This window comes from Salvelinus namaycush, chromosome 11 (genome assembly GCF_016432855.1).
Source record: "Salvelinus namaycush isolate Seneca chromosome 11, SaNama_1.0, whole genome shotgun sequence".
Classification (NCBI taxonomy): domain Eukaryota; kingdom Metazoa; phylum Chordata; class Actinopteri; order Salmoniformes; family Salmonidae; genus Salvelinus; species Salvelinus namaycush.
This window is the reverse complement of record NC_052317.1, coordinates 24,598,165-24,619,828: the sequence shown is the minus strand read 5'-3', so window position 1 is coordinate 24,619,828 and position 21,664 is coordinate 24,598,165. Positions and strand designations below refer to the sequence as shown.

The 21,664-nt window shown below is 41.7% G+C and overlaps 1 protein-coding gene across 2 annotated transcripts in view; it reads left to right on the top strand.

The window, feature by feature from the left end:
* The first annotated feature begins 4,274 nt into the window (after positions 1–4,274).
* Positions 4,275–21,664, top strand: part of LOC120055942 (vacuolar protein sorting-associated protein 4B-like) — a 33,886-nt gene continuing 16,496 nt past the window's right edge. Inside the window, exons 1-4 of one of the 2 annotated variants that reach the window (XM_039004009.1) lie at positions 4,275–4,615; positions 5,215–5,326; positions 6,544–6,644; positions 6,852–6,896. In XM_039004009.1, coding sequence (XP_038859937.1) covers positions 4,583–4,615; positions 5,215–5,326; positions 6,544–6,644; positions 6,852–6,896 — 291 coding nt within the window. In that variant the 5' untranslated portion in view covers positions 4,275–4,582. Of the gene's footprint in view, positions 4,616–5,214; positions 5,327–6,543; positions 6,645–6,851; positions 6,897–12,744; positions 13,105–21,664 lie in introns of those variants that run through there. The other variant, XM_039004011.1, reaches the window with a different exon arrangement.

The following is a 21,664-nucleotide window of genomic DNA, read 5'->3' as shown; positions in this document are numbered from 1 at the left end:
GTGGATCTGTTGGGACTGAATGCAAATTGTAGTGGGTCTAGGGTTTCTGGGATAATAGTGTCGATGTGAGCCATGACCAGCCTTTCAAAGCACTTCATGACTACAGACGTGAGTGCTACGGGTCAGTAATCATTTAGACAGGTTACCTTTGTGTTCTTGGGCACAGGGACTATGGTGGTCTGCTTAAAACATGTTGGTATTGCAGACTCGGACAGGGACAGTTTGAAAATGTCAGTGAAGACACTTGCCAGTTGGTCAGCGCATGCTCGCAGTACACATCCTGGTATTCCGTCTGGCCCTGCGGCCTTGTGAATGTTGACCTGTTTAAAGGTCTTACTCACATCGGCTGCGGAGAGTGTGATCACACAGTCATCCGGAACAGCTGGTGCTCTCATGCATATTTCAGTGTTATTTGCCTCGAAGCGAGCAAAGAAGTAGTTTAGCTCGTCTGGTAGGCTTGGGTCACTGGGCAGCTCTCGGCTGTGATTTCCTTTGTAGTCTGTAATGGTTTGCAAGCCCTGCCACATCTGACGAGCGTCGGAGCCGGTGTAGTACCATTCGATCTTAGTCCTGTATTGATGCTTTGCCTGTTTGATGGTACGTCGAAGGCCATAGCGGGATTTCTTATAAGCTTCCGGGTTAGAGTCCCGCTCCTTGAAAGCGGCAGCTCTCGCGTTTAGCTCAGTGAGGATGTTGCTTGTAATCCATAGCTTCTGGTTGGGGTATGTACGTACGGTCACCGTGGGGACGACATCGTCGATGCACTTATTGATGAAGCCAATGACTGATGTGGTGTACTCCCCCATCGGAAGAATCCCAGAACATATTCCAGTCTGTGCTAGCAAAACAGTCCTGTAGTTTAGCATCCGCTTCATCTGACCACTTTTTTTATTGACTGAGTCCCTGGTGCTTCCTGCTTTAATTTTTGCTTGTAAGCAGGAATCAAGAGGATAGAATTATGGTCAGATTTGCCAAATGGAGAGGGAAGGAGAGCTTTGTACGTGTCTCTGTGTGTGGAGTAAAGGTGGTCCAGAGTTTCTTTCCCTCTGGTTGCACATTTAACATGCTGATTGAAATTTGGTAAAAATTATTTAAGTTTCCCTGCATTAAAGTTCCCGGCCACTAGGAGCACCACCTCTGGATGAGCATTTTCCTGTTTGCTTTACAGCTCATTGAGTGCGGTCTTAGTGCCAGCATCGGTCTGTGGTGGTATGGAGACATCTACGACAAATACAGATACTGTCACGACTTCCGCCGAAGTCGGTCCCTCTCCTTGTCCGGGCGGCGTTCGGCGGTCGACGTCACCGGCTTTCTAGCTACTGCCGATCCACTTTTCATTTTCCATTTGTTTTGTCTTTGTTTCAAACACCTGTTTTTAATCCCACAATCACTTGTTCATTATTTAACCCTCTGTTCCCCACATGGTTTTTGTGAGTGATTGTTTATTGTATTTTCGGTCCTTCTGTGTGTGCTTAAGATGTTTCTTTGTATATATTCTTTGTATATATAGAGAATTTCCTTTGGAAAGTTGACAATTCTTTCAAAATACAGCATCATAAAATAATTGTGATTTCTGAATTATGTCCATTCTTCAACTGACCACTGATTTGTTTCACAGTAAAATGTAAGATTGCATTAATGCCACTATAATAAGACCACACAAACAGTATATGAATGTGCAGGGATCCACTGAATCTTGATTTAATTAGCTGCAAATAAAGTAGGCTGTATGAGCATTTGTTGACAGAGAGAAAAAGTGGAATGTAACCGGCAGATCACAATGTTCGAAAACACATCCATCCATCTCATCCAAAAACAGACTCCTCACCCTCAACACACCCCAGCAGGCCATTCTGTGCCACACCCAACCCGAGCAAACATAACCCAGATTCATCCAGAGATACACTCCTTTCTCTTGCATACCATTGCTATTTCCAGTGCCATGGTCAGGGATTATGTGCAGGATGTAAACATAGTGGATTATGATCAGATTAAATACCACCCAAAGGTAGTTATAGCCTCTACAGAATTTGTCAAATTACACATTGGGCATATATATTCAATTGGGCAACATAAATAATGTGCTGTTTAGATTGTTTGTGTTATCAGCTCCCACCTTTGTGAACTATTCGTTGCAAGTACAACATTCACTCACTGATATTACATTTGCAGTTCAGATACACTATACGTATATACAAAGGTATGTGGACACCCCTTCAAAATAGTGGATTCGGCCATTTCGGCCACACCCGTTGCTGACAGGTGTATAAAATCGAGCATACAGCCATGCAATCTCCATAGACAAACATTGGCAGTAGAATGGCCTTACTGAAGAGCTCAGTGACTTTCAACGTGGCACCGTCGTAGGATGCCACCTTTCCAACAAGTCAGTCAAATTTCTACCCTGCTACAGCTGCCCCGGTCAATTGTAAGTGCTTTTATTTTGAAGTGGAAACATCTAGGAGCAACAATGCCTCAGTCACGAAGTTGTAGGCCATACATGCTCACAGAACGGGACCGCCGGGTGCTGAAGCGCATTGCGAGTAAACATCGTCTGTCTTCAGTTGCAACACTTACTACTGAATTCCAAACTGCCTCTGGAAGCAATGTCAGCACAATAACTGTTCGTTGAGAGCTTCATGAAATGGGTTTCCATGGCCAAGCTGCTGCACACAAGCCTAAGATCCCCATGCGCAATGCCAAGCGTCGGCTGGTGTGGTGTAAAGGTCCCTGCCATTGGACTCTGGAGCAGTGGAATCGCATTCTCTGGAGTGATGAATCACGATTCACCATCTGGCAGTCTGACGGACAAATCTGGGTTTGGCGGATGCCAGGAAAAATGATACCTGCCCGAATGTATAGTGCCAACTGTAAAGTTCAGTGGAGGAGGAATAATGGTCTGGGGCTGTTTTTCATGGTTTGGGCCCTTAGTTCCAATGAAGGGAAATCTTAACGCTACAGCATACAATGACATTCTAGACAATTCTGTACTTCCAACTTTGTGGCAACAGTTTGGGGAAGGCCCTTTCCTGTTTCAGCATGACAATGCCCCCGTGCACAAAGCAAGGTCCATACAGAAATGGTTTGTCGAGATCGGTGTAGAAAAACTTGACTGGCCTGCACAGAGCGTTGACCTCAATCCCACCAAACACCTTTGGGATGAATTGGAACGCTGACTGCGAGCCAGGCCTAATCACCCAACATCAGTGCCCGACCTCACTAATGCTCTTGTGGCTGAATGGAAGCAAGTCCCCCCAGCAATGTTCTAACATCTAGTGGAAAGCCTTCCCACAAGAGTGGAGGATGTTATAGCAGCAAAGGGAGGACCAACTCCATATTAATGCCCATGGTTTTGGAATGAGACGAGCAGGTGTTCACATACACTTCATGATCAAAAGTATCTTAAAAATACATGCTCTACTCACATGGGGTGGAAAGTAGCCTAGTGGTTAGAGTGTTGGACTAGTAACTGAAAGGTTGCGAGATCGAATCCCCGAGCTGAGAAGGTAAAAATCTGTCGTTCTGCCCCTGAAGAAGGCACTGTTCCTAGGCCGTCATTGAAAATAAGAATTTGTTCTTAACTGACTTGCCAAGTTAAATAAAGGTCAATATATATATATACTGCACTACCTAATAAGCCCACCCGTGAGGCAGTAGATTCCACATTATCCCAATGTAAACCACTGGTGCTAGGGGGACACCTTGTGGGGATCAACACCACTGCATGAGGGTGTTTTGCAAGAGAGGAATTTACAATATTCCCGAGCAAAAAACTGTTTTAGCCTGTTGCTGTTGATGACCTCATACCGGTAGATCATATTATGTACTTCCCTTATACTTGCACTTTATCTAGATTTGATGTATACTTGTTTCTGGTTTATATCCCCTCTAGGGGAGTTTCAAACTGAAGGACAGATATGGGAGAAAGATATTAAGGGTAACCCATTAGCCTACCGTGAATGGTGCTTCTCATGTTTTCCTGGACTGCTGACTAAATTTACATAACATCCATGAATAATGATAGAGGCCTCTAGTGGCCAAAAGGCAGTTTTAGCATGGGCAGAGCCATTGAGCTTCAATTGCAATTCCCAAGCTGTCACATACGCTATAATGGCACAGACATAAAGATGAGTCCTCTATCTGTCTCAATGTAACAATCTTATCATCATGACTCACAGGCAGGCGGATTCTCATGCCTTGTTTAAAACAACTGGAAACTCTGAAATCGTCGACTTCCGTCTTCAGTGCATTCAAGACAACTTTTAACTTGGGGAAAAAACAAGCTCTAACTGGGAAAAAATAATTTGAACGGTTATCCAACTCGGAATTCCAAGTCGGAAACTCTGGCATCTTTCTAGAGCTCCGACGCACTAAAGTCGCATGTCGGAGATTTCCGAGTTCCGAGTAGTTTTGAACGCGGCACTAGTCTCAGCCCTCAGCATTATTGTCATTATTTTCTACAGGCAAGTCTCTGACGCGTGTGTGCTGTGAAATGAGCAACAAGGAAATAGCTGTGTAAACGAAACAGTAACATCAAGGCAAGGGGCTAAGACTGTGTTGGTTCTCTGGAGCAACTGACCGTATGAAACTTCCCATGGAGCCAACAAATCTACAGGTATAGAGTAACTGACAACTTATGTGATTAGCTTGGTAGGCTGATCTATGTTTTATTGTAAATTATTAATAAATGTTTATGGGCCTATGGGTTTGATTCCACTTGTCAGAATGAGACTGTCAAGCCGTCTTGGGGATAGTGCCAACATAGAACTATAGTCAAGCAAATGTTGCTTGTGTTCATGCTGTGTTGTCACTTTTGATCAGCTAATCAACTTGTTTATAGAGTAATAGAGCACAGTATGTTATAAATAGGTCTAAATGAAAAACATGCAAACAAGTAAAAGCCATTGTGAGCCACTTAAAATAGTGTTTAACTTTCACACAGCTAAGAGAAATTCCATGTGGCTTGTGATGTTGATGCTCCATCCAATGTATTCTATTATCTAATCAGAGCATAAGAATTGTATGAGTCTGTCTCGTTCAAATGAAGCAATATAGACATAATAGCAAAATATGTGATGAACAATGACAGGGAATGATGCTTTGACTGAGTGCAGCAGTTCCCAACTCATCCCTCTCTTCCACCAACTCATCCCTCTCTCCTTCTCTTTTCTACCTTACTCATCCCTATATCCCACTCTTTTCTGCCCTTTTCAGAAAGCTATCGCTGTAGCACAGAAAGCCTCCCAAGAGGACCAGGCTGGGAACTACCAGGAGGCTATCAAATCTTACCAACATGCTGTCAAGTACTTCCTGCACATTGTAAAATGTATGTAACCATGACTCCTGAGGAAATGTCATACAGACAGTCTAGTCTCTGAATATTACATTTTAACAGACACTCTTATCCAGAGCAACTTAGTAGTGAGTGCACACATTTTCTTACTTTTTCATACGGGTCCCCCATGGGAATCAAACCCACAACCCTAGCATTGCAAGTGCCATGCTCTACAAACTGAGCCACATGTCAATGCATGCTGAGTAAGGAAATGCATATTATTTAGCCTACAGCTCGTACTTGCATGCAGCAGCAACAGGTAGCCTAGTGGTGAACAGCATTGGACCAGTAACCGAAAGGTTGCTGGTTCAAATCCCCAACTTGAATAGGTGAAAAATCTGTCACTGTTCCCTTGAGCAAGGCACTTAACCCCAATTGCTCCTGTAAGTCACTCTAAATAAGAGAATCTGCTAAATTACAAAGAAATATATACTATTTAGGCCTAGGCCTACTGATAAATTGTAGCCTAATTTAGGTAATGGTCACTTTCTGGTACTCAGGGAGCCAGTGACAAACAAGGAGTCAATACAATTAACTGATATACAACATGGTGGAAAGATGCTTTTGTTTTGTGAATCACAAGTTAAACAAAATAGTTTTGTAAAAGGGTAAATCTTTATTACAGTCTTGACAGGCAGGCCACAAAAAAGGAATTTCACTACAGAAATCTAAATCAGGGTTTGGCCTAAGGCAACAGCCTACTGTGAAACAAAAGGGGCTTACAGTTTACCCATAAACAGGTATATGCCTACTTCTACACCTATTAGGTATATTGTCACCACCTACTACCAAAGATGGTGGATAATTGAAGATCGTTCACTCAGGCCATCGAAAATAAATGTCCAGTCTGCTTATTGGGTGACTCTCCCATAGACAACAGCTGGCTCTGATCTGCTTAGTTTATTGACTTTGACCATTGAACCACAACAAATTAGTGAGTGGGATATCTCACTTCCATCTCTGCTACTACTCTAGCCTTGAGTTTACAGGCTACTGGTATAGCCGTGTGGTTCAGTTGGTAAAGCATGACACCAGGGTTGTGGGTTTGATTGCCACCAGAGAACCAGTAAGAAAAAGGTTGCACTAACTACTGTAAGTCGTTCTGGATAAGAGCGTCTGATAATGTCAAATACCGTGAGCCACTACCTGGGTAAAACCATTGCCTTAACACAGTGTTAACCGTCTCTTCCAACTTCTCTCCCTCTCAGGTCAACCACAGGGTAAAGAGGGCAACCAGAAGATCAGGGACAAGTGCAAACTGTACCTGGACAGAGTGGAAGAACTACAGGAGTATCTAGAAAAGAAAGAGGTTATTAGACAGTTAAACATTTTATAAATAATGTAGTCTAACAAGTAGGTCCAATGTTATGCCTACTATATATATTTAACATGAATCTGACCGGCAACTCTGTGGTAAGGATAAAGCTAATAGGAGATGTGCATATCCTTCACATGTCAACATGAATCATCCTTATCTGACCTACACATTTGACATTTCATCCCTCTACAATACAAGGTTGGATCCCAACCAACGATAAACCCCACTGAAGAAGAATACAAGGTGAGTGAAAAGATACTGATAACTAACCGCTTTTGTAAATGAATGTCTTAAAGAGCAACTGCCCCTAAAAAACAACTTCTCATTTAGAAAACAACCTCTGCAGCTCGATATGAGTCAGAAACATTTAGTCTACTGACAAAATTGACTAAAAATAATTTTGGTTATAAAGTCAGTGTTGAGTTTTGTGAGACTTGTGGTAAATGAAGGTTGGGTTTGTTTCAATCCTGCCCACAGCTGGCAGCACACAATTAATAATCAATTCAGAGTACAGCTTCACTTGACATAATCTTAATGCCTGTGGTAAATTTGGTTTGACTTTGGATATCCCTATGGGGCTAGTTAGGGACCATCTGTAAATTACACAATGTACATGGGACAACGTCAAACCAACTATAAATTGTAGAAATTCATATACAAATATTGAAAGTATTTAATGAGAACTAAAAGGTGTGCAACATGAAAATATTGCCTCATTTACATTGTGTAATTTATTGGCAGTCCCTAACTAGCTCCTCAGATAGGCTATCAAAAGTCAAACCAATTTTGCCAGGGGTGCACACCAGCCAGCTGAAGCTAATTTGACAAATAATTTGTCTAACTCTTCCCACCTGTGAACACACACAAGAGACACCCACATCAAACCACACCCCTAAACCAACTCACCTTTGATGCCCGAAAGCAAAGCAAAATCAGAAAGTGCAGTTGCCCTTTAAGGGGCTGGCTATATCACTGGCTATATCTTAACAAATCATGAAAACAAAAATTTGCTTTTTGTTCTTAATTTAGGGTTAGGTATAAGATTAGCAGTGTGGTTATGGTTAGGTTTATAATCAGATGTTAAGAAGAGAAATGTTGGAAATAAGCGGGTTTTAGCCATAATTATGACTTTGTCGCTGTGGTAACAGGGCTGCGTGAAGTTAACATTCTAGGACGTTCAATTGAACGGAAACGGTGCTGTACTGAATGACCAGTTGAAAAACGGAGAGGAGTTGAGGAACACTGTCAGCATGGCCACTGCCCTTTAAAAACGACACTTACAGCTTCAAACCACACCCACCAAACATACCTCAAAGCCTGTTCAACAATGTTTTGCGGAAACGTGTCTTCAGTACAAGTCGTTCCACAATGTAACATACTTTTTTATAACAACAAATCAATACAGGAAGTACATGTGGGAACACAAGTATATATAAATAATATACAAAGGACAATTGGGCTAGGGGTACAATATCACATTAAACAAGGTCTTTAAGGGACATACATACACTTATTATTCTAACAGCTTTTTTGTTAGAGTATTTAATTGTCTTAAAATATAGGTTGAAATGTGGTGTTTTGTTTGTAAATTTACATTTGTGAATATGAAATTTGGCCAAAAGAATAATTAAATGAATTACATAAAATTGTTTCAGCTTATTTCTATCGTAGGTAAAGAATCCAAGCAGTACATCTCTCCACAATAGTGTAAAATCTTCATAAATGTGTTAAATTATAAATCTACTGATGTCTTGCCACAGTTTCCTTAAATGAATACAATGCCAAAAAAGATGCAACATCGCTTCTGGGTAGTCATTACAAAAGGTACAATTTGAGTTCATGTTTTCCTTAAACTTCTTCATATAGTGGTTGGCAGGATAATATTTATGAACAATTTAAAAGGAAACTTCCTTAATTTTGTTAATAGTAGGTATGTGTGTGGCAACATCCAAACTTTTTCCCAACAGATATTATCAATCAAACCATTCCAATAAGGCATGGCATAAGGTATAGATACAACATCCTGCTGAAACAAGGTTGTTGAATGGACCAAAAGAGAAACAAATCTTTTCTATTGATGAGTCAACAGGGTTAGCGGAAAGTAAGCTCTGAGGGTCAGGTCTTGACAGGTTCCTGAATAATAAAGCAACACCTGAGGGAATGGCATCTAAAACAATTGAAAAATCTTTAGGTGCTACTTTACCTTGTAAAGTGATAAGAATTCCTTACAACTAAGTAAAAAAACCTCTGCATTTACAAGTTGGCTCACCAATAGGATATTATTTCGGAACCAATATTCTAAAAACAAAGTTTTTATACAATATATCCCGATTATTCCATATACAGTTGAAGTCGGAAGTTTACATACACTTAGGTTGGAGTCAATAAAACTAGTTTTTCAACCACTCCACAAATTTCTTGTTAACAAACTATAGTTTTGGCAAGTCGGTTAGGACATCTACTTTGTTCATGACACAAGTAATTTTTCCAACAATTGTTTACAGACAGATTATTTCACTTATAATTCACTGTATCACAATTCCAGTTGGTCAGAAGTTTACATACACTAAGTTGACTGTGCCTTTAAACTGCTTGGAAAATTCCAGAAAATTGTGTAATGGCTTTAGAAGCTTCTGATAGGCTAATTGACATCATTTGAGTCAATTGGAGGTGTACCTGTGGATGTATTTCAAGGCCTACCTTCAAACTCAGTGCCTCTTTGCTTGACATTATGGGAAAATCAAAAGAAATCAGCCAAGACTTCAGAAATGAAATTGTAGACCTCCACAAGTCTGGTTCATCCTTGGGAGAAATTTTCCTGAAGGTACCACGTTCATCTGTACAAACAATAGTACGCAAGTATAACACCATGGGACCACGCAGCCATCATACCGCTCAGGAAGGAGACGCGTTCTGTCTCCTAGAGATGAACGTACTTTGGTGTGAAAAGTGCAAATAAATCCCAGAACAACAGCAAAGGACCTTGTGAAGATGCTGGAGGAAACACGTACAAAAGTATCTATTACCACAGTAAAATGAGTCCTATATCGACATAACCTGAAAGGCCACTTAGCAAGGAAGAAGCCACTGCTCCAAAACCACCATTTAAAAAAGCCAGACTACGGTTTGCAACTGCACATGGGGACAAAGATTGTAATTTTTTGGTTAATGTCCTCTGGTCTGATGAAACAAAAGTATAACTGTTTGGCCATAATGACGTTATGTTTGGAGGAAAAAGGGGGAGGCTTGCAAGCCGAAGAACACCATCCCAACTGTGAAGCACAGGGGTGGCAGCATCCTGTTGTGGGGGTGCTTTGCTGCAGGAGGGAATGGTGCACTTCACAAAATAGATGGCATCATGAGGTAGGAAAATTATGTGGATATATTGAAGCAACAGCTCAAGACATCAGTCAGGAAGCTAAAGCTTGGTTGCAAATGGGTCTTCCAAATGGAAAATGACCCCAAGCATACTTCCAAAGTTGTGGCAAAATGGCTTAAGGACAACAAAGTCAAGGTATTGGAGTGGCCATCACAAAGCCCTGACCTCAATCCTATAGAAAAATTGTGAGCAGAACTAAAAAAATGTGTGTGCGCAAGGAGGCCTACAAACCTGACTCAGTTACACCAGCTCTGTCAGAAGGAATGGGCCAAATTTCACCCAACTTATTGTGGGAAGCTTGTGGAAGGCTACCTGAAACGTTTGAACAAAGTTAAACAATTTATAGGCAATGCTACCAAATACTAATTGAGTGTATGTAAACTTCTGACCCACTGGGAATGTGATGAAAGAAATAAAAGCTGAAATAAATCACTTTTTTTCTGACATTTCACATTCTTAAAATTAAGTGGAAATACCTTGTAAAGGACTGTTATTTAAAGAATTTGTAAGAATTTGGGTGATTTCATAAAAACAGATACGGAGAGATAGGACAACCTTGCCTAATTCCTCTCTTTAACTCAAATCTAGGGGAGGTGCCATATTTAAATTTGATAGAGCTATTACCATTTGTATAGAGTCTTAATAGCCTTACAGAAAAAATCCCCAAACCAAATTTCTCAAGGGAGTGGAAGAGGAACTAATGCTCTACTGTGTCAAATGCTTTATAAAAAATAATAATAAACTCAGCAAAAGAAGAAACTGTCTTTCAAAGATAATTTGTAAAAATCAAAATAACTTAACAGATTTTCACTGTAAAGGGTTCAAACACTGTTTCCCACGCTTGTTCAATGAACCATAAACAATTAATGAACATGCACCTGTGGAACGGTCATTAAGACACTAACAGCTTACAGACGGTAGGCAATTAAGGTCACAGTTATGAAAACTTAGGACACTAAAGAAGCCTTTCTACTGACTCTGAAAAACACCAAAAGAAAGATGCCCAGGGTCCCTGCTCATCTGCGTGAACGTGCCTTGGGCATGCTGCAAGGAGGCATGAGGACTGCAGATCTAGCCAGGGCAATAAATTGCAATGTCCGTACTGTGACACGCCTAAGACAGCGCTACATGGAGACAGGACGGACAGCTGATCGTCCTCGCAGTGGCAGACCACATGTAACAACACCCGCACAGGATCGGTACATCCGAACACCACACCTGCGGGACAGGTAAAGGATGGCAACAACAACTGCCCGAGTTACACCAGGAACGCACAATCCTTCCATCAGTGCTCAGACTGTCCGCAATAGGCTGAGAGATGCGGGACTGAGGGCTTGTAGGCCTGTTGTAAGGCAGGTCCTCACCAGACATCACCGGCAAAAACATTGCCTATGGGCACAAACCCACCGTCACTGGACCAGACAGGCCTGGCAAAAAGTGCTCTTCACTGACGAGTCGCGGTTTTGTCTCACCAGGGGTGATGGTCGGGATTCGCATTTATCGTCGAAGGAATGAGCGTTACACCGAGGCCTGTACTTTGGAGCAGGATCGATTTGGAGGTGGAGGGTCCGTCATGGTCTGGGGCGATGTGTCACAGCATCATCGGACTGAGCTTGTTGTCATTGCAGGCAATCTCAACACTGTGCGTTACAGGGAAGACATCCTCCTCCCTCATGTGGTACCCTTCCTGCAGGCTCATCCTGACATGACCCTCCAGCATGACAATGCCACCAGCCATACTGCTCGTTCTGTGCGTGATTTCCTGCAAGACAGGAATGTCAGTGTTCTGAGATGGCCAGCGAAGAGCCCGGATCTCAAACCCATTGAGCACGTCTGGGACCTGTTGGATCGGAGGGTGAGGGCCAGGGCCATTACCCCCAGAAAAGTCTGGGAACTTGCAGGTGCCTTGGTGGAAGAGTGGGGTAACACTGTGGTCCCGTGTGGCTCAGTTGGTAGAGCATGGCGCTTGCAACGCCAGGGTTGTGGGTTCAATTCCCACGGGGGGACCAGGGTTCAATTCCCATGGGGGGACCAGGATCAATATGTATGAACTTTCCAATTTGTAAGTCGCTCTGGATAAGAGCGTCTGCTAAATGACTTAAATGTAAAATGTAATGTAACATCTCACAGCAAGAACTGGCAAATCTGGTGCAGTCCATGAGGAGGAGATACACTGCAGTACTTGATGCAACTGGTGGCCACACCAGATACTGATTGTTACTTTGATTTTTTGACCCCCTCCCTTTGTTCAGGGACACATTATTCAATTTCTGTTAGTCACATGTCTGTGGAAAGTGTTCAGTGTATGTCTCAGTTGTTGAATTATGTTCATACAAATATTTACACATGTTAAGTTTGCTGAAAATAAATGCAGTTGACAGTGAGGACGTTTCTTTTTTCGCTGAGTTTATGAACCTATCCTTGGTTATTAGTTCTGAGTACTCAAGTATGTCTAATACTAGTCTGATATTGTTAGAAATATGTCTGTTCCTCAAAGCCAGACTGTGTTTCATCAATGATTGCATCCAGGACTTCTTCAATTATTTGTGCAAGTAGTAAGGCTAATGTCTCATAGTCACTATTAAAAAGACTAATTGGACTCCAGTTAACAATGTAACAAACATTTAAGCAAACTGAACGCACCTCTGACGACCAGTTACGTCATTTCCTGTTCGCGTTTTACGGAAATCAACTACATCAACTACCAGTGTTTCCACTGGGATAGCACAGCCACAAACTCCAAAAAATGTCTATCGTAAATATTAGTGAAAACAAAATTTAAGTCTAAGCATTTACTGTTAGGTTTAAAATAATATTTTAATAAGATAAATTGTATAAATGGGCGGGGTTTATGACTGTGGCGACCCTGAATGCGGATTTCTTTTTTAAGCTTCAGTGTTATTCAACTACCTGAAAAAGGAAAACAATCCAGTTGATTTTAAATTAAATGGCGACTGATGGGCTGTAGTTTTAATTATTGACAAATATAAGGCCTGTTTTGCAGCTTATTATATTCTAAACTATTTTATTGACAAGTAATTAGCCATTATGGCTGCCAACAACAATTTACAGGTAAGTTGGGAAACTGCCTACTATTGTAGCTAGTTAGCAACCCACACAGTTTAGCTATCTAACTAACGTTTGTTCGTGATTCGTTTTTGGTTATCTTGTTAACTAGGTAATCAAATGACCAACTAGCCTTTATACCAGTGTTGATGTGAGCTAGCTAGCTTTAGCTATCTGGCTACGATAAAGTTATGTTAGCGTGTTAGGTAACGCTAGCTAGCTAGCTGAGTAACGTTAGTTATTTTGTTACTGCGAGCTTGCCAATTTGAGGACAGAGCAACAACTAACGTTAACATTAGTCACTCAAATTCGTTGAAGCCTGTTTAACTAGCTCACTTTTTAACGTTAACTTTTACCTGAAACTTGATTGCATGCACGTTTCCTAGAAGCTAGTTACAGTAGCAAAGTTGACATGTTCATGTTGGTTTAAATGTGTACAATAATTGACCCCTTGCCTTGTGTTCTCGATGACTAGCGCTCCCCCCAGCAAGGCCAAGACAATCTGAAATGTCAATAAACTAGTACCATGATAATGTAATCGACTAGTTAACTATCTAACAAAACCTGTCGTGAGCTGATTGTTGATATTTAGCTAATTTGGTTCCCTGTCAGTCCAACTGTTTGTAGGAAGTGAAACTGCAGCCACGCTCTCTTAGTTAACGTTAGATTGTGCACAATTTTGGGCATCGAGGGGAAGCAAATAAACAATGTTTTGGTTCGTGTCTAGTTTGTTAGCTAGCTAATGCTAAGTTAGCTGGCTAGCCAGTTCAATTAATGATCATATCACACAACGTTAGCTGACGACATCTTAACTTTAGATAATTAGTATTCATTATTACAGGAAAATAAACTCACATGAAATAAGCGTTAATGGCGAGCTAATGACAGAAAATAGCTTACGCTTGTGAGTGTGACGATATAAAAGCAGGGCATTCCCCGGAGAATTTTAAAACTTGGGACACTGTCTCGTTGGCCTAACGTTATATCCTAATTTGACTTTGGTGCAGGTCATGTTGTTATTCACATTACCGTCACTGGTAAACACCATTTCAAATAAAATCAATGTTTGTCACATGCACAGGATACAGAAGATGTAAACGGTACAGTGAAATGGTTACTTGCATAGTGGAGTCTTGTTTAGACAGTTATCTAGCTAGCTAAGCAATGAACCATAATCCCAACTCATGACGTTAATACCCTGCATGAATTTGCTGGCAGCTAATATTAACAAACTAGGTTCAATGTTAGCTAACATTAGGCTATAACTAGCAATGCAGATGGCTCTGAAATACAAATATTACTACACAGATCATACACGTAATCTTAGTTAGGGAGCCAGCTATCTAACAGTACGCTTTAACTTGAAAAGGGAACCGCTTTCTGACAAAATTAGAAATTTAGAATATCTGAAAAAAGTAGCTAGCTAGACTCTGTTTTACACGAATACATGGATGAGCGCTTCTCCCTCTGTCACGGATGCCATGGTGGCCCTTAGTTTGAAGATAAAGTCTGGAGACAGGTGTTTTATACAACAGCCTTTTGCATGTTCTCTTTTCAACTCCCTCTTCATATTTGCAATCAAACGCCAGAATCGTCCCCATCTAATCCTTAGCTATCATACTCTGCTTCCATCGGACATTCCACTGATTTCAAAACTTGATCCTCCAGAAAGCAAAGAGCATCTTTAAAAAAAAACATGTTATAAAGGATTACCTACACATACTGAGCAGCTCATTTTATAGACAAACGTGCTACATGGCAGACCAATCCGAACTCATCTCTCGCCATATCCAGCTCAACCATTATCACAGCTAATCATGGCTAACAGGAAAGTCCCTGTCTTGTTCTGTGGCTAAACCAACTAGGCTTGTAATTTAACAATTGTTGTATTTACAGATGGCATACAAGTTTCTTATTAAGGCACATGAATATTGTTCCAGATGGCATTTCTGCCAAACTAATTTTAATTTAAAAAAAATAATGTTTACCATAGAGTTAATCAGGCTGTTGATTGTGGTCTGTGGAATGCTGTCCCACTCCTTCAATGGCTGTGTGAAGTGTCTTGATATTTTCTGGATACACGCTGTCGATCCAGGGCTTCCCAAACATGCTCAATGGGTGACATCAATCAAATGTATTTATAAAGCCCTTCTTACATCAGCTGATGTCAAAGTGCTGTACAGCCTAAAACCCCAAACGGCAAGCAATGCAGGTGTAGAAGCACGGCGGCTAGGAAAAACTCCCTAGAAAGGCCAGAACCTAGGAAGAAACCTAGAGAGGAACCAGGCTATGAGGGGTTGACAGTCCTCTTCTGGCTGTGCCGGGTGGAGATTATAACAGAACATGGCCAAGATGTTCAAATGTTCATAGATGACCAGCAGGGTCAAATAATAATAATCACAGTGGTTGTCGAGGGTGCAACCGGTCAGCACCTCAGGAGTAAATGTCAGTTGGCTTTTCATAGCCGATCATTAAGAGTATCTCTACCGCTCTTGCTGTCTCTAGAGAGTTGAAAACAGCAGATCTGGGACAGGTAGCACGTCCGGTGAACAGGTCAGGGTTCCATAGCCACAGGCAGAACAGTTGAAACTGGAGCAGCAGCACGGCCAGGTGGACTGGGGGTCAGCAAGGAGTCATCAGGCAAGGTAGTCCTGAGGCATGGTGCTAGGGCTCAGGTCCTCAGAGAGAGAATTAGAGAGAGCATACTTAAATTCACACAGGAGACTGGATAAGACAGGAGAAATACTCCAGATATAACAGACTGACCCTAGCCCCCCGACACAAACTACTGCAGCATAAATACTGGAGGCTGAGACAGGAGGGGTCGGGAGACACTGTGGCCCCATCCGACGATACCCCCGGACAGGTCCAAACAGGCAGGATATAACCCCACCCACTTAGCCAAAGCACAGCCTCCACACCACTAGAAGGATATCTTCAACCACCAACTTACCATCCTGAGACAAGGCCGAGTATAGCCCACAAAGATCTCTGCCACGGCACAACCCAAGGGGGGGGCGCCAACCGGGACAGGAAGATCACGTCAGTGACTCAAGTTACGCACCCCTCCTAGGGACTAAGAGCCAGTGACTCAGCCCCTGTAATAGGGTTAGAGGCAGAGAATCCCAGTGGAGAGAGAGGGAACCAGCCAGGCAGAGACAGCAATGGCGGTTCGTTGCTCCAGTGTCTTTACGTTCACCTTCACACTCCTGGGCCAGACTACACTGAATCATAGGACCTACTGAAGAGATAAGTCTTCAATAAAGACTCAAAGGTTGAGACCGAGTCTGCGTCTCTCACATAGATAGGCAGACCATTTCATACAAATGGAGCTCTATAGGAGAAAGCCCTGCCTCCAGCTGTTTGCTTAGAAATTCTAGGGACAGTAAGGAGGTCTGCGTCTTGTGACCGTAGCGTACATGTAGGTATGTACGGCAGGACCAAATCGTAAAGATGGGTAGGAGCAAGCCCATGTAATGCTTTGTAGGTTAGCAGTAAAATCAGCCCTTGCCTTAACATACTCGCATGTCTGAGTATGTTTTTCAGCTTCCAGGAATTGTGTACAGATCCTTGCGACATGGGGCTGTGCATTATAATGCTGAAACATGAGGTGATGGTGGTGGATGAATGGCACGACTATGGGCCTCAGGATCGCGTCACAGTATCTCTGTGCGTTCAAATTGCCATTGATAAAATGCAATTGTGTTTGTTGTCCGTAGCTTATGCTTGCCCATACCACAACCACACCACCACCGTGGGGCATTCTGTTCACAACATTGACATCAGCAAACTGCTCGCTCACATGACGCCATTCATGTGGTCTGCGGTTGTGAAGTGGGTTGGACGTACTGCCAAATTCTCTAAAACGACGTTGGAGGCAGCTTATGTTAGAGAAATTAACATTAAATTTTCCGGCAACAGCTCTGGTAGACATTCTAGCAGTCAGCGTGCTAATTGCACCCTCCCTCAACTTGAGACATGGCATTGTGTTGTGTGACACAACTGCTTGTTTTACAGTGGCCTTTCATTGTCCAGAGCACAAGGTGCACCTGTGTAATTATCATGCTGTTTAAGCAGCTTTTTGATATGCCACACCTGTCAGGTGGATGGATTATCTTGGCAAAAGAGAAATGCTCACTAACAGGGACGTAAACAAATTTGTGCACACAATTTGAGAAGCTTTTTGGAACATTTCTAACATTTCTAAGATTTTATTTTAGCTCATGAAACATGGGACCAACACTTCACATGTTGCGTTTATTTTTGTTCAATGTAGTTATTTTTATAACAAAAATAAGCATCGAGGTAGGTACAAGATAATTATTTAACATATTTAAGTGATTGATAAAGACCGAACTTGAGCAAAGGTCATTAAATAATCAATTGTGTTGCACCTTGAACCAAATAACTCTAAGTTGTTGTATTTAGCTTTTATTTATTTTTTTATGGTCTTTATGAAGACTTCTATATCAAACATCATTATGTTGAATTACTCCTTGGCGTCCACATCACCAACAAACTAACATGGTCCAAGCACACCAAGACAGTTGTGAAGAGGGCACGTCAAAACCTATTCCCCCTCAGGAGACTGAAAAGATTTGGCATGGGTCCTCGGATCCTCAAAAGTTTCTACAGCTGCACCATCGAGAGCATCCTGACTGGTTGCATCACTGGCTGGTATAGCAACTGCTCGGCCTCCGACCGCAAGACACTACAGAGGGTAGTGGATACGGCCCAGTACATCACTGAGGCCAAGCTTCCTGCCATCCAGGACCTCTATACCAGGCGGTGTCAAAGGAAGGCCCAAAAAATTATCAAAGACCCCAGCCGTCCTAGTCATACTGTTCTCGTTGCTACTGCACGGCAAGTGGTACCGGAGCGCCAAGTCTAGGTCCAAGAGGCTGTTAAGAAGCTTCTACCCCCAAGCCATAAGACTCCTGAACATCTAATCAAATGGCTACCCAGATTATTTGCATTGCCCACCCCCTATTTTACGCTGCTGCTATCCTCTGTTTATTATCTATGCATAGTCACTTTAACTCTACCTACATGTACATATTGCCTCAATTACCTCAACTAACCAGTGCCCCCGAACATTGACTCTGTACCAGTATCCCTGTATATAGTCTCGTGACTGTTATTTTACTGCTGCTTTTTTACCTAACACTTCTTTTTCTTAACTGCATTGTTGGTTAAGGGCTAGTAAGTAAGCATTTCACTGTAAGGTCTACTACACCTGTTGTATTCGGCGCATGTGACAAATAGAATTTGATTTCGCCAATAGAATATGTATACTTTTCTACTATGGGGAATATTAGGTTGACATAGGCTGGTGATTTTACTGTTTGTTACTAGTCTTGTTTCTAGAGGAAAAGTAAATGTGGCAGTCGGCATCGAAATTAGGTAAGATGTGTAACCATTATCTAAATGTGATTTCTGACATTGCTGAGCACCGTGGCTGGACGCCCTAATCTGGTTACGCACCCAATGCATATGGGTCTGGTAAATTTCTCAAATGTCGGTAAACAAAAAATTCTGTCAAATATCAGGCGCCACAATTTCCTAATGGAAATTCTGCTTCAAACCAAGTCTTTCAGTTGATTTGTTCACATAATTTTGTTACGCTTAGCAGTAGCATTTGAAACAAAACAAAGCGGTGCATTAGTCTCTCCTGGCCCATATACTTTTTTCAGGGTACATGGAAAATGGAAGTCCAAACAAAAAAAAACATCCTTAACATTTTATTTGGGCTTCTCAAAACACTAATTTAAACATCTTAGCTCTGGAACAATATTTTGTTTCATACCCTCAGCATTTTATAAAATAATGTGCTTTAACTTTAGCAGGCCTTTATCTGAATGAGCAGCCTGGTCTCAGACTAGAAATAACATAGTAAAGTACTGGACACCGGTATCTTTGGGCTCCCGTGTGGCGCAGCAGTCAAGGCATTGCATCTGTGCACTGCAGTACCTGGTTTAAATCCAGGCTGCTTCACATCCGGCCGCGATTGGGAGTCCCCCAGGGCGGCGCACAATTGGCACAGCGTTGTCCGGGTTTGACCTGGTTAGGCCATCATTGTAAATCAGAATTTGTTCTTAACTGACTTGCCTAGTGTAATAAAGGTTTAAATAAAATTAAAAAACACTCAAATTAGTATGACATGTTAAGTTTGGTATGGTTACATAATGCGAATGTTTAGCATCCCAAAGGTTGTTAGTTTGAATCTCATCACGGACAATTTTAGCTAATTTGCAACTTTTCAATTACTTATTACTTTTTAGCAACCTTGCAACTACTTGGCATGTTAGCTAACCCTACACGTAATCATTTTAGCTAACCCTAACCTTAAAACCCTTTAACCTAACTCCCAAATGTAACACTAACCCCTAGCTACCTAGAATTTGTAACATAACATACATTTAGCAAATTTGTAACATAATGGACTTTTTAGAATTATTTTTTTTACATTTAATACGAATTGTAATTAGTAACACATCATACTAAATGGAGTGTCTTGGATTTACACTATTTACACTACCGGTCAAAAGTTTTAGAACACCTACTCATTCAAGGGTTTTTCTTTATTTTACCTTTTTTTTTTTTTTTTTTACATTGTTGAACAATAGTGAAGACATCAAAACTATGAAATAACACATGGAATCATATAGTAACCAAAAAATTGTTAAACAATTTCTAAATATATTTGCAATTCTTCAAATAGCAACCCTTTGTCTTGACAGCTTGCACTCTCTTGGCATTCTCTCAACCAGATTCATGAGGTAGTCACCTGGAATGCATTTCAATTAACAGGTGTGCCTTAAGTTGTGGAATTTCTTCCCTTAATGTGTTTTGAGCCAATCAGTTGTGCTGTGACAAGGTAGGGGGGGGTATACAGAAGATGGCTCTATTTGGTAAAAGACCAAGTCCATATTATGGCAAGGACAGCTCAAATAAGCAAAGAGAAACGACAGTCCATCATTACATGAAGGTCAGTCAATCCGTAAAATTTCATGAACTTTGAAAGTTTCTTCAAGTGCAGTCGCAAAATCCATCAAGCGCTATGAAAACACTGGTTCTCATGGGGACCGCCACAGGAAAGGAAGACCTAGAGTAACCTCTGCTGCAGAGGATAAGTTAATTAGAGTCATCAGCCTTAGAAATTACAGCCCAAATAAATGCTTCCGAGTTCAAGTAACAGACATCTCAACATCAACTGTTCAGAGGAGACTGCGTGAATCAGGCCTTCATGGTCGAATTGCTGCAAAGAAACCACTACCAAAGCACACCAATAAGAATACTTGCTTGGGCCAAGAAACACGAGCAATGGACATTAGACCGGTGGAAATCTGCCCTTTGGTCTCATGAGTCCAAATTTGAGAGTTTTGTTTCCAACCGCCATGTCTTTGTGAGACGCGGTTTGGGTGAACAGATTATCTCTGCATGTGTATTTCCCACCGTGAAATACAGGAGGAGGTGTGGAGGCGCTTTCCTGGTGATACTGTCAGTGATTTTTTTTTTTTTTTTTTAATTCAAGGCACACTTAACCAGCATGGCTACCAGGGCATTCTGCAGTGATACGCCATCCCATCTGGTTTGGGCTTAGTCCCACTATCATTTGTTTATCAACAGGACAATGACCCAACACACCTCCAGGCTGTGTAAGGGCTATTTTACCAAGAAGGAGAGTGATGGAGTGCTGCATCAGATGACCTGGCCTCCACAATCCCTCCGATCTCAACCAAATTGAGATGGTTTGGGATGAGTTGGACTGCAGAGTGAATGAAAAGCAGCCAATCATTGCTCAGCATTTGTGAGAACTTCAAGACTATTGGAAAAGCATTTAAGGTGAAAATGGTTGAGAGAAGGCCAAGAGTGTTTTAAAGCTGTCAAGTCAAAGGGTGGCTATTTGTAGAATCTCAAATATAAAAACTATTTTTTTTGGGGGGGGGGGGTTACTACATGATTCCATATGTGTTATTTCATAGTTTTTATCTCTTCACTATTATTACTGGTAGAAAAATTGTGAAAATAAAGAAAAACCCTTTAATAACTAGGTGTTCTAAAACTTGACTGGTGTATGTATATACGTATACATACACACACAAGTATGTGGACAGCTCTTCAAATTAGTGCATTTGGCTATTTCAGCCACACCCGTTGCTGATGGGTGTGTAAAATGTAGCACACAGCCATGCAATCTCCATAGACAAACATTGGCAGTAGAATGACCTTACTGAAGAGCTCAGTGACTTTCAACATGGCACTGTTATAGGATGCCACCTTTCCAAGTCAGTTCATCAAATTTCTGCCCTACTAGAGCTGCCCCGGTCAACTGTAAGTGCTGTTATTGTGAAGTAGAAACTTCTAGGAGCAACAACGGCTCACCTGTGAAGTGGTGAGAAACTGAACCGCCGAGTGCTGAAACACGTAGAGTGTAAAAAATAATCTTTCCTCAGTTGCAACACTCAATGCCGAGTTCCAAACTGCCTCTGGAATCAACTTCAGCAAAATTAATTATTCGCCAAGGCCTCATTTAAATGGGTTTCCATGGCTGAGCATGAAAACC